Raw genomic sequence first — 14,881 nt, 5'->3', positions numbered from 1 at the left:
TCCAGAGTGTTGGTTGTGAAGTATTTACCAGCACACCGCTGCTCATCTGAAAACAGAGATGGTAATAATAGTGGCAGCTCCCTCACTGGAGCGTTGCGATGCTTAAATCAGATAGTATTTCTAAAGTGCTTAGAGCACTGGCACATATTAAGCCGTATATAAGTCTTTGTTTAAAAATAACTAAAGATCTTTGCATAACCTTTTGTAGTGCACAGAGCAGCTTCACTGTGCTAGTTCGCTTGGCCATCATGCCAGCCATCACAGGGATTATCTCATTTTGCTGGTTAATAAGCCAGGGCTCCATGGGTACCACAGGAGGGCCATTCTGATGGTTTTTTGAGGGCCTGCTCCGAACTTGAATCTCTGAAGGCATCTCGACCTGTGTTATCTCATTTCATCCCCACAAGCACCTATTTTACAGACGAGCAAACTGAGGTTGAGACACAGTCTTGTTCAAGGTCGCACATAAGGTAATGGTAGAACCAAGGTTTGGAAACAAACGTGTGTCTGACTGCAAAGCTGTTCTCTCCTCCACATGCCAGTGGCTCTCAAAGGGTGGTCCCTGGACCCGGGGCAGCATGAGTAACCTGGGAGCTTGTTAGCAGTGCAGAGTATCAGGGCAGCCACCTCTTTTTGCACCTATCCCACCTGGAGCCACAGTGGGGGGACTCAAGGGACCCTTGGCAGTTGGCTCTGCAGACAATGTGTGATCCCGGAGAGACCAACATCAGACAGAAACAGAAACCGCTAATGCTGCCCTTGGCAGGGGATATTCCCCTGAACCAGGGCTCAGACAATTAAAGTGAGGACAGTGGGCTGGGTGAGCCGCCGCGAGGCTAGTGGGGGCGCTCAGGGCTACAGTGCCCAGGCTCCTGGAGCTGCCCCAGTTGGCTCCAACTGACGGTTCTCTGTGTTGTCAGAGCTTCTGGTATTTACTAGTGAATCTGGATTTTAATGCTGGCAATGTGGATTTTTATGAACTGTCTAATTTTTAATGTTGGCAACTGAATCAAATTGTAAGAAATAGGGCTTCCCTGGTGGCGCAGTGGTTGAGAGTCCGCCTGCCCATGCAGGGGATGCGGGTTTGTACCCCGGTCCGGGAAGATCCCACGTGCCGCGGAGCGGCTGGGCCCGTGAGTCATGGCCGCTGAGCCTGCACGTCCGGAGCCTGTGCTCCGCAACGGGAGAGGCCACAACAGCGAGAGGCCCGTGTACCGCAAAAAAAAAAAAAAAAAAAAAAAAATTTGTAAGAAATAGTATGGAGGACCATCAGAACATATCTGAGAGCTGGTGTGGCCCGTGGACCACGGGTTTGTGTCTGAAGTACACGTTAATTATCTTTATTAAGATGCTTAATAAGCTTCTATGGGATAAGGATTACCAGGAGCCCAGACAGTAGAGGTACAGATAAATAATAACCAGGTATCACTGTCAAGTGTTCCAGTGACTCATGGTTATGTAACATGACCAGGCATTTGCCTCATGGCATGGGAAGGGCAGTGGGGCGACCCCATGGCACAGAAGGAAAAGTTGGCTGGTGGTTAGGTCACAATTGGTGTCCAGTGTAGACCTCAGAGAAATGGTGTGAGCTGTACCATGAGCCCCCTGCCCCCTAATGGAGCGAGTGCTTCCTTTATGCCAGACACTGGGATCAATTCTTGATCAACATCATCCCTTTTTTTAATGTAATTTGTTTTTTTTAGATTTTTATTCAACGTGGGCCATTTTTAAAGTCTTTATTGAATTTGTTACAATATTGTTTCTGTTTTATGTTTTGGTCTTTTGGCCACGAGGCAAGTGGGATCCTATCTCCACAACCAGGGATCAAACACGCACCCCCTGTATTGGAAGGCAAAGTCTTAACCACTGGACCACCAGGGAAGTCCCTCAACATCATCCTTATGTGGGTGTCATTATCTCCACTTTACAACAGCAAGAGACCAATTCCCATCCAAGCTCACATCTGGCTGATTTCAAAGATTCCACCTTGCTGCTGCCCCCATCTCGATGTTTGAGCTGTAATCTAATATTGTGTTACAACTGAAAAGATAAATTTTATTTACCTCATGGTTGAAAATGCGATGTGTCTGAGAAAGAAGGTGCCTTGTTTTCTTGATTGGATTTAGGCTGTGCATTCTCTCTCTGCTCTTTCTCCTCAGTCTGCTGACCTTCAGGAAGTCATGTTTATGGCTCTCATAAAGGACAGACCCAAGTTTGTCCGCCTCTTTCTGGAGAATGGCTTGAACCTGCAGAAGTTCCTCACCAATGACGTCCTCACCGAGCTCTTCTCCAATCACTTCAGCACCCTGGTGTATCGGAACCTGCAGATTGCCAAGAATTCCTATAATGACACCCTCCTCACGTTCGTCTGGAAACTGGTTGCTAACTTCCGAAGAGGCTTCCGGAAGGAAGACAGGAATAGCAGGGATGAGATAGACGTAGAGTTCCATGTGTGTACTGTCACAGTTGTCTGCTTGAATTCTTTGCTCTCTTGAGTCTTCCCTCAAAAAAAATCTCTCTACTTCCATCTTTCCTACTCCCTACCTCATTGCTGTCATGTAGTTAACATGTTGGGGTTGTTATTTTTTCCTACTGCCTGTATTTAAGCTAGCAAGTCCTAGCGAGGTAACAAGTGGTGCATTTTCTTGCTTTATTCTTTGTGCTATCTTTACAACTAGTTATTGCAGTATTTCCTAATTGCAAAGCTTGGTGCAGCACACTTTCTGAAGGCATCTAGCAGGGAATGGGGAAAAATAACTGGCTGCCTGATCACGTCTTAGCCTTTTGGACATGATCTGCCTGAAATAGTTCTCTGCTACCTATGCAAAGAACAGGAAAACTGCCAGGTTTCCTTTTGTGAATAAAAGGGGCAGTGAATCTTTGTAAAGAGATAATCCAGGTTTCCATTTGAGAAGGTGTTGTGGATGTACCACTTACATCCTCTCAAGAGTTCCTATTTTAAGCACAGGCAGGCCCAGTTTCTAGCACCTGCAACTCTTTGCTGAAGGTCTGCTCTGGTCAGAGCCCAGTGACTGCCAGAAGTTGGTGTATAAATACCTCAGCAACCCCCCCGCTCAGAGGAGATAATTCTGAGACCTGTGTCCTACACTGGCTCCAAGGGTTGCCTAGTGGGATTAATCTCTGGTTATTTACCGTGACAACTTGTTGGTCCTTTCTTTTCCAATCTCATTTCCTCAATTTCCTAGTGGTTTTCCTGGAATCTTGTCCAAAATAAACTACTTGTCTCAAATGCTTGATTGCTTCTGGGAAAACTCAGACTAGGTCATGATCTTTTATAGTTTTAGAATTTTATTACATGTGTGTTGCAAAAATCTAAATGAGCTAGGTGTTTGAAGGAATTGGAAATGTTTAAAAAGCTGTTTGTTGGATGCTATTTATGTTAAAACTCTCCACAGTATCCATAACTATGCCAGAAACATTTCGGATACTGGTAAAACCTGTAGGGAAGATTAAAAGGAATATATACATAGAGTTCTATTTGAAAAGGTTCCCTTGGAAGATATGGGAGGCTGAATGGGAGCTGGGATTCTTAGTTGATGTATTAGGAATTGTAACTTTGAATAACGCTCCAAAGAAATAACTTTAGTTTTACATTGTGATAATTGAACTTCAACTATTGGAAAGTTAGAATTTAGTTAGAACGATTTCTCTAGATGAGAAAGAGATTTCTATGATGAGAAGAACTTCTCTTCAGCCGTTCAGAAGTCATTCAGTTTTAAAATTGCTGTCAGCCCATTTTTTCACCCTTTATACCTTTCCGTCTACTTGTACGTTGTCTTTTATGATAGATCAAAGATTCTGTTGAAACTCACATCACTGTTCTGTGAAAATGGATTCAGACGCCAAGTTACAGAGCCCTCCAAACATGGGGCACTCTCCTAGGGCATCCTGACCCTGTCTTCATTCTTACACTAGTGTGTCTGCCAAAGTGGTGCTCCATCTGCATGTGCTGACCCCCTGCTCTAATCCCTCCCAGGACGTGTCTCCTATTACTCGGCACCCCCTGCAGGCACTCTTCATCTGGGCCATTCTTCAGAACAAGAAGGAACTTTCCAAAGCCATTTGGGAGCAGGTAAATGTCCAAGTCTGTGGCAGATGTATGCTTGGTTGTGGTCGTTCTGACCCTTTCAAACCTCGCATACCTAATCTAAAGCGGGATATTTGATGTCGGTGGATATGGTTGTGCCTGTTTCCATGTGAACAGGGGTGTGTTTGGGAGGGGAGGTCCCTGGAAAGTTCTGGGCTTGGTGGGTAATCCAGGAGGCACCTGCTTCTTAGGTTTGTGTGGATGTGTGATTGTCTTCCAAGTGGAGGAGGTTTTAAAGTTTAAAATTAATTTCTAACTTTCTTGCATTATAGGCAGGAAGTAGGGCCTGTACAAAGCCTGCTTTAGGAGATGATTGAGACTTTTCTTTGTGATTCCACACATAATGATTTTTATAAATGATTTATGAGCAGTTGAAAAGAAGCTGCATTCTCTGTTTTTAGAGCCTAAGATTAGGTATTGAATATCGATTCACACACACACTCTCACTAACTATAACTGTCAGTGTTCGTGTCCTTGACCAGTTTCCCCCTCTGAGCTGTTACAGCATGATGGTGGGTCATCAGGCTTCCCATTGCCGTGTCTAACTATCAGCTTCTCCTGCATTTGTCTTGTTTTTTTTATTGGAGTATAATTGCTTTACAATGTTGTGTTAGTTTCTGCTGTACAATGAAGTGGATCAGCTATATGCATACCTATATCCCCTCCCTCTTAGACCTCCCTCCCCCCCTTCCCCACCTTCCCCCCCATCTAGGTCATCACAGGGCACTGAGCTGAGCTCCCAGTGCTATACAGCAGGTTCCCACTAGCTATCTATTTTACACATGGTAGTGTACTTACGTCAAACCTGATCTCCCAATCTGTCCCACCCTCCCGTCCCACCCCTGTGTCCACATGTCTGTTCTCTACGTCTATGTCCCTATTCCTGCCCTACAAATAGGTTCATCTGTACCATTTTTTCTAGATTCCACATATATGCATGTACAATATTTGTTTTTTTTTTTTTCTGGCTTACATCACTCTGTATGACCGACTCTATAGGTCCATCCACATCTCTACAAGTGATCCAGTTTCGTTCCTTTTTATGGCTGAGTAATATTCCATTGTATATATGTACCACATCTTCTTTATCCATTCATCTATCATTGGACATTTAGGTTGTTTCCATGTCCTGGCTATTGTAAATAGTGCTGCAATGAACGTTGGGGTACATGTATCCTTTTGAATTATGGTTTTCCCAGGGTATATGCCCAGTAGTGAGATTTCTGTGTCATATGGCAGTTCTATTTTTAGTTTGTTAAGGAACCTCCATACTGTTCTCCATAGTGGCTGTATCAATTTACATTCCCACCAACAGTGCAAAAGGGTTCCCTTTTCTCCACACCCTCTCCAGCATTTATGATTTGTAGATTTTTTGGAGATGGCCATTCTGACTGGTGTGAGGTGATACCTCATTGTAGTTTTGATTTGCATTTTTCTAATCATTAGTGATGCATTTATCTTGATTTTTTTTTGTATGTTAATTCCGTGTTCAAGACTGTGAGTATATTCAGGTTCAAGACTCTTGGTGCACATTGCAAATTTTACTGGGAATCATTATGAACAGTTCAGATTTTTACCACTTCCTGCTTTTGCCATCAATCTGTGCTTGCCTGACTTTGATGTTGACTCGACTGCAAGGGCTTACGAATTAACTGTGACATTCTCACCCCTCTGGAAGACCAGGGGCTGTACTCTGGCAGCCTTGGGAGCCAGCAAGCTTCTGAAGACTCTGGCCAAGGTGAAGAATGACATCAATGCTGCAGGGGAGTCCGAGGAATTGGCAAACGAGTACGAGACCCGAGCAGTGGGTAAGCCTCTGGGAACGGGAGCCGTGGCCGGCACAGCCACACCACGTGGCATTTACTGACTTTTCCAAGAATGAAGGTGGTGAAATATAGGCTCTCTCATCCCACAGCTGCCCAGGGCCACACCCAGGCCAGGTCTAAGTAACTCAGCACCATAGGGAAGCCTTGGGGTGTTTTGTTTTGGGGATGCTATTCAGAAACCTTGACACGTGTGAGGTTTTACCTGATGTGCAAGCTAACAGGTTAGCCTGCCAGCTTCCTATACATATACTGACAGAAGACCCCAGACCCCTGGGTTAGGGACACAGATGGTTTACTACTAATGGCAAAGGCAGCAGCCAGAGCAGCATCTTGGGTTGGTCCCCGTGCCTCGATTCCCCACGAGGTCACGTGAATAAGGGCTGGTGTTGGTGGTCCCACATCTCCACAAACTTAGGAGGCTCAGAGCTTCTATAACCCGAGGCAACAGGCGAGCTGCCCAGCTCCCCTCCAGGGCGATGTTTCTCATCACCTGGAACTGAAGAGCGCAGAGGCCCCGCTGAGTGTGACACTCCTGAAACATCTGTCCTCTGTTCGCTGTTCACCTGCCCTTGACACGGCTTGCCATTGCCCCTGCTCAGAGGGCCCGGACCCCGCGGGACTGTGAGAAATCCAGGACCAGTTGCCTCGCAGCAACAGAGAATTTTAGGCCAGCTCAGTTTTCTTCTTTCCACTGGGGGGTTTTCAGTTTGCAAGGTGGCACGTTGCAAAATGCAGGCATGTTTGTCTGTTGTCTGATCTAATGAAGAAATGTTCATGCATTTAGCCTCTCTGTGTTGGGGAAAAGGTGTCTGATTATTTCTTCTACTATATTAAAAATTTCAAGGTATTACGTTGTTTTTGGATTGACTTCAGCTGGGCAATGGCTCCGAGCATTTCGACTTTTAAAGGATTTTCTCTGAGGAGCTACACACCAATCTGTTTGTCATAAGGTCTCAAAATATAAGCACACCCTCAGTGCAGTAGGCCAGTGTTGTTGGGTTTTTTTTAAGTTTTTTTAAAAAAATTTTTATTTATTTTATTTTTGGCTGCGTTGGGTCTTCGTTGCTGTGCGTGGGCTTTCTCTAGTCGCGGCGAGCAGGGGCTACTCTTCGTTGTGGTGTGAGGGCTTCTCACTGCGGTGCCTTCTCTTGCTGCGGAGCACAGGCTCTAGGCACGCGGGCTCAGTAATTGTAGCACATGGGCTTCAGTAGTTGTGGCTCATGGGCTCTAGGCGTGCAGGCTCAGTAATTGTGGCACGCGGGCCTAGTTGCTCTGCGGCATGTGGGATCTTCCCGGACCAGGGCTCAAATCCTTGTCCTCTGCGCTGGCAGGAGGCTTCTTAACCACTGAGCCACCAGGGAAGCCCTGGGCCAGTGATTTTTATTACGTCATTTTGGCTTTTTTTTTTTTTTTTTTTGCACTGTGCCTTAACCGCAAAGAACCTCACCAAAAAAGCACAGAGGTAAATGAGATGGAGGGGGGCTCAGGGTCTGGATCCCCTCCCCAGTGGCTGAACCCCACCAGAGAGGGCATTCCTCATGTTCACTGCAGCTCAATTCAGTGGGCATTTCTGGACACCTGCTGCCAGGAGGCGCTGTGCTGTGTGCGGGGTGCCCAAAGAAGGTCCCTTTGTTCAGTAGAGAATTACATTGTTCTGGTGTTCTGTTTGCCTTTTATAATCCAGGATGCTCACAGCCAGGCTTTCATGAAAGTCAGGGCTTGGCTGGTGGGCCCGGGTGGGGGGTGGGGGAAAGTTCTGTGTATTGGCCAGCCCTGCCTCCCGTTTCCCTCTCTTTGGGGACAATGTCACTTAGAGCTGTTCACGGAGTGTTACAGCAGCGACGAAGACTTGGCGGAACAGCTCCTGGTCTATTCCTGTGAAGCCTGGGGCGGAAGCAGCTGTTTGGAGCTGGCGGTGGAGGCCACGGACCAGCATTTCATCTCTCAGCCCGGGGTCCAGGTAAACAACATGCAGTCACCAAACATCATGCCCAGAAATGGGCCTTTCCGTCAGCTGAGTCTCTGGATCCAGTGCATCTCTAATTAGGTGTAGGGATGGGCCAGGTTACATGAACTCTCTGAGCCTTAGTTTCCTTATCTGTAAAGTGGGCATAATAGGGGGTAAAGGAAGGGTTGCTGTGAGGATTCAATGAGATAATATGTGAGTGGGGCCAGCCCTTTATGGTAGCTGTTACTCTTGGAGCTATTACTAGTAGTAATGGTAGCAGAGAAACTAGTATGAAGTGGGTTCAGCCAGTGTAGACGTTTCCTGCCCCAAATTACATTAACAGCAGTTTGCACCTGGTATCTCAGGTTTCAGAGGGGAGATTTTTTCCACCCGCCATCCCAGCTGGAGGGGTCTGGTGTGAAGGGGAGGAAGGTGGGGAGGAGATGGAAGGACTGACACTCGTCTGCGTAGCCCTGGTACACGTGACCACGCTTCACCTTCACAGCACGTGTGCGGGTCGACATCATCCCATTTTACTGAGGAGGACTCAGGAGCTCGGAGAGGTTCTGGAATGTTCCCCAGGTTGCTAGGAAGTGGCAGGGCTGGGTTTTGATCCCATGATGGTTGCCTGCCTTACGGACTTCCCATTATTCCATGCAGCCAATAACTGGCACAGTGTTTACAAAAGAATCCGTTTGCTACTGCAGCCAAGTGGATTCAGTGAGTGTGGTCATGGATGACAAGGGACACACAGGGAGCCTTGCTGTTGTTCTGGTGTAGCCTCTGTGTTGTAGTGGGGTGGAGGGAGGCCAGTGCTGGGGTCAGGGTTGCCTGGGAGACCCGGCCGGCTGCCATGGCTGCCTCGCTCTGCTCATGGCTCTGCTCACAGCTTCTTAGCCCCCACACCCCTTCTTGCAGGTGTCCCAGAGCTTTGGGCCCTGGGGAGGTTGACTCGTGCTCCCGTCCAAGTTCACCAGGCCCGACGGTTTCCACCAGATGCCGGTTCAGCGATGTTTATGGAATGTGTCCCTGCCCGGCCCGTGGGACCAGGGAGTGTGGCTGCTCTGGGCAGGCTGACGTGTGGGCTCAGATGTCGCTGGTGGCCACGGAAGCCGAGCTAGTGCGGGAGGTTTCTGTGACCGAGGGCCTCGTGGTGCCGCTTGGCGATGGCCTTGTGGGCTCATCACCCTGGAAGGGTCGGGACAGTGCGGAAGACCGGACCTTACTTGTCTCGGTGTGCCCCGCAGAGGCAGATCGCCAGACAGGGATTCGACTGCAAGTGGTTTATGCTGGATGTGAGTCCGGGAGGTGCGTGAGGGGGGTGGAGGCCGAGAGGCTGGGAAGAGAAGGGAAGGAAGCAGACACAGGTATGCTAAGGAGAAGTTGCCTTCTGGGGGCTTCTGGGAGCTTCATGCCGCCTGCCCTGGTGGTGCCCATCCGAGCACCTACCCACCAGCTGCAGTTTGCGGTTCCCTGGGTCTGCCCCTCAAGAGCCAACTACCCGCCCGGCCCCAGAAGCCCAGGCAGAGCGGGGCAGGGCTCTCGGGAGGAGCCGTCCTCTCCTGGAGGGATGCGCCGGGGTATGGATGGGTCCCCGGGTCCCAGCCCTCCAGACAGTGCTGGGAAGGCCTCAGGTCCCCCCTGCTCTGCCACGGAGACACACCGGTGCCTTCTGATTGGCATGATATTTTTGTTCTTGTGGGGTATTTTTTTGGCCGTGCTGTGCAGCTTGCGGGATCCTAGTTCCCCGACCAGGGATCGAACCCACACCCTTGGTAGTGAAAGTGTGGAGTCCTAACCACCGGATCACCAGGAAATACCCAATACGATCTTTTCTGAGAGCCGCGGGGTCCTTCCGTGTGACCCAGCCTATGCCCCCCGCTTCTGTGTTGACTTTCAGTGCTGCTGTCAGAGACAAAACGAATTTCTAATTCCTACCTTCGTGGGAGGCCCTGTTCCACCTTTCAGGAGCTGATATGTTCTGGGGAGAGCTTTTCCATGCCTTTTTAGCTCAAATGGGTGTTGAGACACCAGTGGTCTCTCTCTTGCCGACTTCCTTTCAGTGTCCTGACAGGTGTCACCTATCTGCCTCCAGAAATGAATCCTTGGGGCCCCGCAGGTAGCACTGGATGTCGTGTGAATTTGTGATCTTTCAGGGAAAAGGAGCTACAGAGGTGCCTGTTTAAACTTATGCAGTAAGAATTAGAGTTGGTTAAAATTCATAGGTTTAGTGAATTTGGACTCATACAACCTCTGTTTTAAAGTTCACAGAACACAACATAGAAAAGGACTGAAAATCAAACAGAATTTTATATGGTTGAATCATAGCCCCTTAAAATCCAGGTAACTAATGTAAAAGAATAAGGATCTCAATTCAGAGAGTTATTTATTTGGAGAGGTTTGAGGGCTGGGAAGAAAGGTCGCACACCATCCAGCATGTCATAGCATTAATAAGGACCTGTGTCCTTTGTCTCTGTTTCCTGTAGAATTTTCTTTCCAAGCAATGGTACGGAGAGATTTCCCGAGACACCAAGAACTGGAAGATTATCCTGTGTCTGTTTATTATACCCTTGGTGGGCTGTGGCTTTGTATCATTTAGGTATGAAACCAAGGCACATAATCGTGCGTGAGTGTGTGTATACATATATCTGTGTGTGTGCATGTATCTGTGTGTGTGTACAAGCACCTGTGTGTGTGTACAAGCATCTGTGTGAGGTAGAAGTGGGCTCATGTCTTCAATATCTGAGGCAGAATTTGGATCTGTTAAGCACGAAATGCCGAGGCTGAATTTTGGCTGGGTCAAACTTAGAGCCCAATTTGGACACCACCTGTCCCTGGCCCAGCTGTGGGTCTATGTTCATCGGTGTTCGGAAGGAGAGGTGTAGCCCACGCAGTGATGTTGGCCAGGATGGTGACAGTGCTGTCCCTCCTCGGTCCAGGAAGAAGCCCCTCGACAAGCACAGGAAGCTCCTGTGGTACTACGTGGCCTTCTTCACCTCCCCGTTTGTGGTCTTCTCCTGGAACGTGGTCTTCTATATCGCCTTCCTCCTGCTCTTTGCCTACGTGCTGCTCATGGATTTCCACCCTGTGCCGCAACCCCCGGAGCTGGTCCTCTACGCGCTGGTCTTTGTCCTGTTCTGTGATGAAGTGAGACAGGTAGGTCAGCCCCGACGTGGGGCCTCCCCTCCTTTCCTCAGTGAGCGGCATCTTCCTAATGCCAAAGGGGAGCAGAAGTTGCTCCTCAAGTTCCAAAGTCATTATTTCCCCCAAATAAATGTTCTCATTTGGTGGCCACCCATGAACATGAAGACGCTCTTCCATGAGATCTCCTAGCCCCAAGCCCAAGCTTTGCTCTCTAATTAATGTTAATTGGTGCAGATGAATTACTCGGGAATGTGTTCAAAGAGCAGGTTGACCTTGGACTTTTAAACCCACTCCCGTCATCAGGAGCCATTTGTGATCCTGTCATTACTGTCACTAGGGTAGGCAGCACCATGAGTGGCAGGGGAATTGGAAGGACTTTCCAGCTAAGAGCATCTCAATGCCCAGCATGTCAGATTGACAATGTCGGAAATTCATATTTGTCCTTGTGAATTTCAGGGAGTTCATTTATTCATGGTGTTTTCTCTAGTTTCTTGGGATCTGCATTGTTTGGCATCCTCTTCCCACCCTTAATCCGAACTTAGCCCAGGCCTGGCACGTAGCAGGTGCTCAGTTAATAATTGTTGAATGAATAAATGTCGATGGTGAAGGTCAGTGCTGTCCCTACACCATCATGAAAAGTCATCCCAGAAAATCCTTTTAAGATGGTAGTTTACAAAATATTTGAGAACTGCTGTTGCTGTCACTCTTGTCCCATATGAGCCCAAACCGAAAAACATATCCATTCAATACGTATGGCCTAGGTGCTTACAGTGTACAAGGTACTGTGCCAAGTGATACCAGATATTTGGAGGGGCAAAGGATGCTGTTCTGGACCCCACAGAGTTGCTGCCTAGAATAGGATTCCTAAATTGTTTTCGACTATCATGCTAACTCTCATAGATTCTTTTTTTTTGGTGGCTTCTAGGAGCCCTGGGTTAAGAAAGATTCTGAGCCTCTATTTTCAGCAGGAGAACATCTTAGTGAATTAGAAGTGTCTGCCATGGGCACAAGGGGTGGCAGGAGTCCTGGTACCAGTGCCCTGGATCTGCCTTTGCTTGCCTAGTAGGTGGGAGGTGCAGACGCAGGCTGGAGATTGTTGAGCATGCAAGATTATCCGGCTTTCTGTCTACCAGCAAATCTCCCCCAGGACCTGGTCCTGCTGACGTGCAGAGGGTTTCTGTGACTTCAGATCAGCCTCATGGGTGCCCCAGGCATTGGCTCAAGTGGTCACAGTTCAGTCCAGGGCACTTCTGTATTAGCTCGCTAGGGCTAGGGCTAGGGCTGCCATGATGAAGCACCAGCAGCTGGACGGCTTAAACAACACAAGTTCATCATCTCATTGTTCTGAAAGCCAGAAGTCTGAGATCAAGCTGTGGGCAAGGTTGGTTCCTTCTGAGGATGTGAGGGAGAACCTGTTCCAGGCCTGTCCCCAGTTTCTGGAGATTTGCTGGCCATCTCTGTTGCTGCTGTTCCTTGGCTGTAGATGCATTGCTCAATCCCTGACCTCTTGCTCACACCAAATTCTCCCTGTGTGAATGTCTCTGTCCAAATCTCCCCTTGTCATAAGGACACTAATCACATTGGATCAGGGGCCCATCCTGCTCCAGTATGACCTCATCTTAACTAATTACATCTGCAAGGACCCTACTTCCAAACAAGGTCACATCCTGAGGTGCTGGGGGGTAGCACTTCAATGTATGAATCTGGAGGGGATGCAATTCAACCCACAGCCCCTTCCATATAGTCTCAGAGGTCTTCTTTTACTTGCTAGTTCTCTCGTTCTTTTTTTTGACTTATGTGTATCAGCAGCCAGGGTGTGAAAATATCCTGCTGGAGAGAAGCAGAGGAAGATGGAAGGAGAATCAGCAGTTAAAACGAGAATGGGCCCTGGCCGTTGTGAGAAAGTTAACCAAGAGCTTTTAAATTAGGAAGCTCCCAAGTTACGTTGTCATGGGAGCTGGCGCTGCACGGGGTCGCACGTGTTCCCTCCTAGACTAGTCGGGTGCTGGGGCCCTGACTCCCTTCCTTTGCTGTGCTCCCGGGCGTGGTTGACCACCTTTCAAAGGCACATCAGAGAGAAAGTTTGGCTTTTGCAGAGGAAGAGGATGAAAGGGTGAGTTTGGAGGGGTTTGTTTGACTGCGGGGGGAAAGCCCTGCGTCTCATCCTGTTTGAGAGACCAGCAGACCTCTCATCCTCTGTGGACGGGGAGGTCCAGTGGGGCAAATAAGTCATGAGCACAAATAAGTGGAGAGAGAGAGAGAGAGAGAGAGAGAGCATGAGAGCGAGAGCGAGAGAGGGAAAGGGAGAGGGAGAGGGAGAGGGAGAGGGAGAGGGAGAGAGAGAGAGAAAGGGAAAAACCAGCAGGAACTGCAAATAGCATGGTAGTAACTTACTTAATGTCTTCGACCTTCTGGTTCCCCATCCTTAAATGGGCATGTTTCCTACTGCAAGTGGTTATTTTTTTCAGCTTATTGAGATGTTATTGACATATAGCACTGTATACTTTCAAGGTATACAGCATAGTGACTTGACCTACATATAACCGTGAAGTTACCGAGGGGAGCAAGAGGACGGGGTGTCCTACCTGCAAGCCTTGCCCCTCTCGTCCGGCACCAGCTCCACCGGGGCGTTCCAGCTCCTCACACATACTCTGCTCTTGCCCAGAATTGGGTGGCATGGAAATGACTTCATGCAGATGTTTGTTTCTTATTCACATTTGATCCTCAGGGCCTAGCACAGGAGTGGGCGTTGTCACGTTTCTGGCAAGTGCACGTATCTTTTTTTAAAAACCGAATTGACAAGGCGGGGTCTTCCTGATTCAACCCCAGAGATGTGCCGTGACCGAGAGTAAGGGGGGAACCGTGAAGCCAGCACTGGGCATGTGGGGAGGAAGCTGGCAGGGGGGGCTCAGACGTACCCTTTTGAGCAGAGGGTGCTGTTGGCAGCTTCTTGGAATGGTTGGTAAAAAGTAAAGTCCTTTTCCTGCTGCTGGCTGCCCCTCACTCACGCTCCCAGCATTTCTCTCCTCGTCCCGTTCCTGACCCTGCCTCCCAGCTGCATGAAAGTCACAGAGTCCAAACGTCGTTTGTGTCCTCCAGGAATCTAAAGGAGCATGAGGTCTAGAGAGACGACTTATCCTGGGTTGCTCTAGGGGCAGAGCTTGGCCTGGAAGGAGGATGCAGGGAGAGTCATCCTGGCTTAAGGCAAGCACTTCATTCACGCAGTCTTTCTTTCAACAAATATTTATTGGGCACCTACCACAAGCAGTGTCTTAGACCCTGGGGGTACAGCGATGAACCAAACAGGCAGATACCTCTGTCCTCATGGACTTTCTACCAGCTAGCGATGACCGGCAGGGTCTTTTCTGGGAGCTTTCAGGGAGAGGAGGTGAGCGCCGCCAGTAGCACTGAATGAGCGAGTCTTGAGTTGACGGGGAGGTTGGCCTAGAGGACCTGGGATAGTAAAATTTGGAGTCCTTACGTCACAAGCATCTCCCTTCAGATTCTCATGTACATTTAACTGCTCATCCCTTATTCGGGTCATGCAGGAAGGAGACTCAGGACAGGTGCATTTTTGCACGGAGAGGGGCCCCCCGGCAGGTGGAGTGTGTGGAGCTTTGCTCAGGAGAGACACAGAGCAGGGACACTAAGTGGGGGCAGACGGTGGGTAGGAGCCTCAGGGGGAGGTTCTGGGTTTCTGATGTGCTTCCCAGTTACTCCCCAGGCCTGATGTGATGCCCACAGGGTCTGGCTGAGTCCCAGCTGTTCTACCTTCATAATGGGTGGTATTAGGGATGTATAGCTTTGTCCAAGTGTGTCCTCTGTTTCTTTGTAAAAGTTATTTTTGAAGGGGCA

At 48.7% G+C, this 14,881-nt stretch overlaps 1 protein-coding gene across 1 annotated transcript in view; it reads left to right on the top strand.

The window, feature by feature from the left end:
* The window catches only part of TRPM8 (transient receptor potential cation channel subfamily M member 8), an 88,101-nt gene that overhangs the window by 40,332 nt on the left and 32,888 nt on the right, over window positions 1-14,881 (top strand). The window contains exons 11-16 of the mRNA XM_032637415.1: window positions 2,160-2,450; window positions 3,998-4,093; window positions 5,787-5,916; window positions 7,749-7,894; window positions 10,369-10,481; window positions 10,822-11,038. Of these exons, the coding sequence (XP_032493306.1) occupies window positions 2,160-2,450; window positions 3,998-4,093; window positions 5,787-5,916; window positions 7,749-7,894; window positions 10,369-10,481; window positions 10,822-11,038 (993 nt within the window). The remainder of the gene's footprint in view (window positions 1-2,159; window positions 2,451-3,997; window positions 4,094-5,786; window positions 5,917-7,748; window positions 7,895-10,368; window positions 10,482-10,821; window positions 11,039-14,881) is intronic.

Source organism: Phocoena sinus, chromosome 7, assembly GCF_008692025.1.
Source record: "Phocoena sinus isolate mPhoSin1 chromosome 7, mPhoSin1.pri, whole genome shotgun sequence".
Classification (NCBI taxonomy): Eukaryota; Metazoa; Chordata; class Mammalia; order Artiodactyla; family Phocoenidae; genus Phocoena; species Phocoena sinus.
Note: the sequence above shows the minus strand (reverse complement) of the source record. Positions and strands in the feature narration are given on the sequence as shown.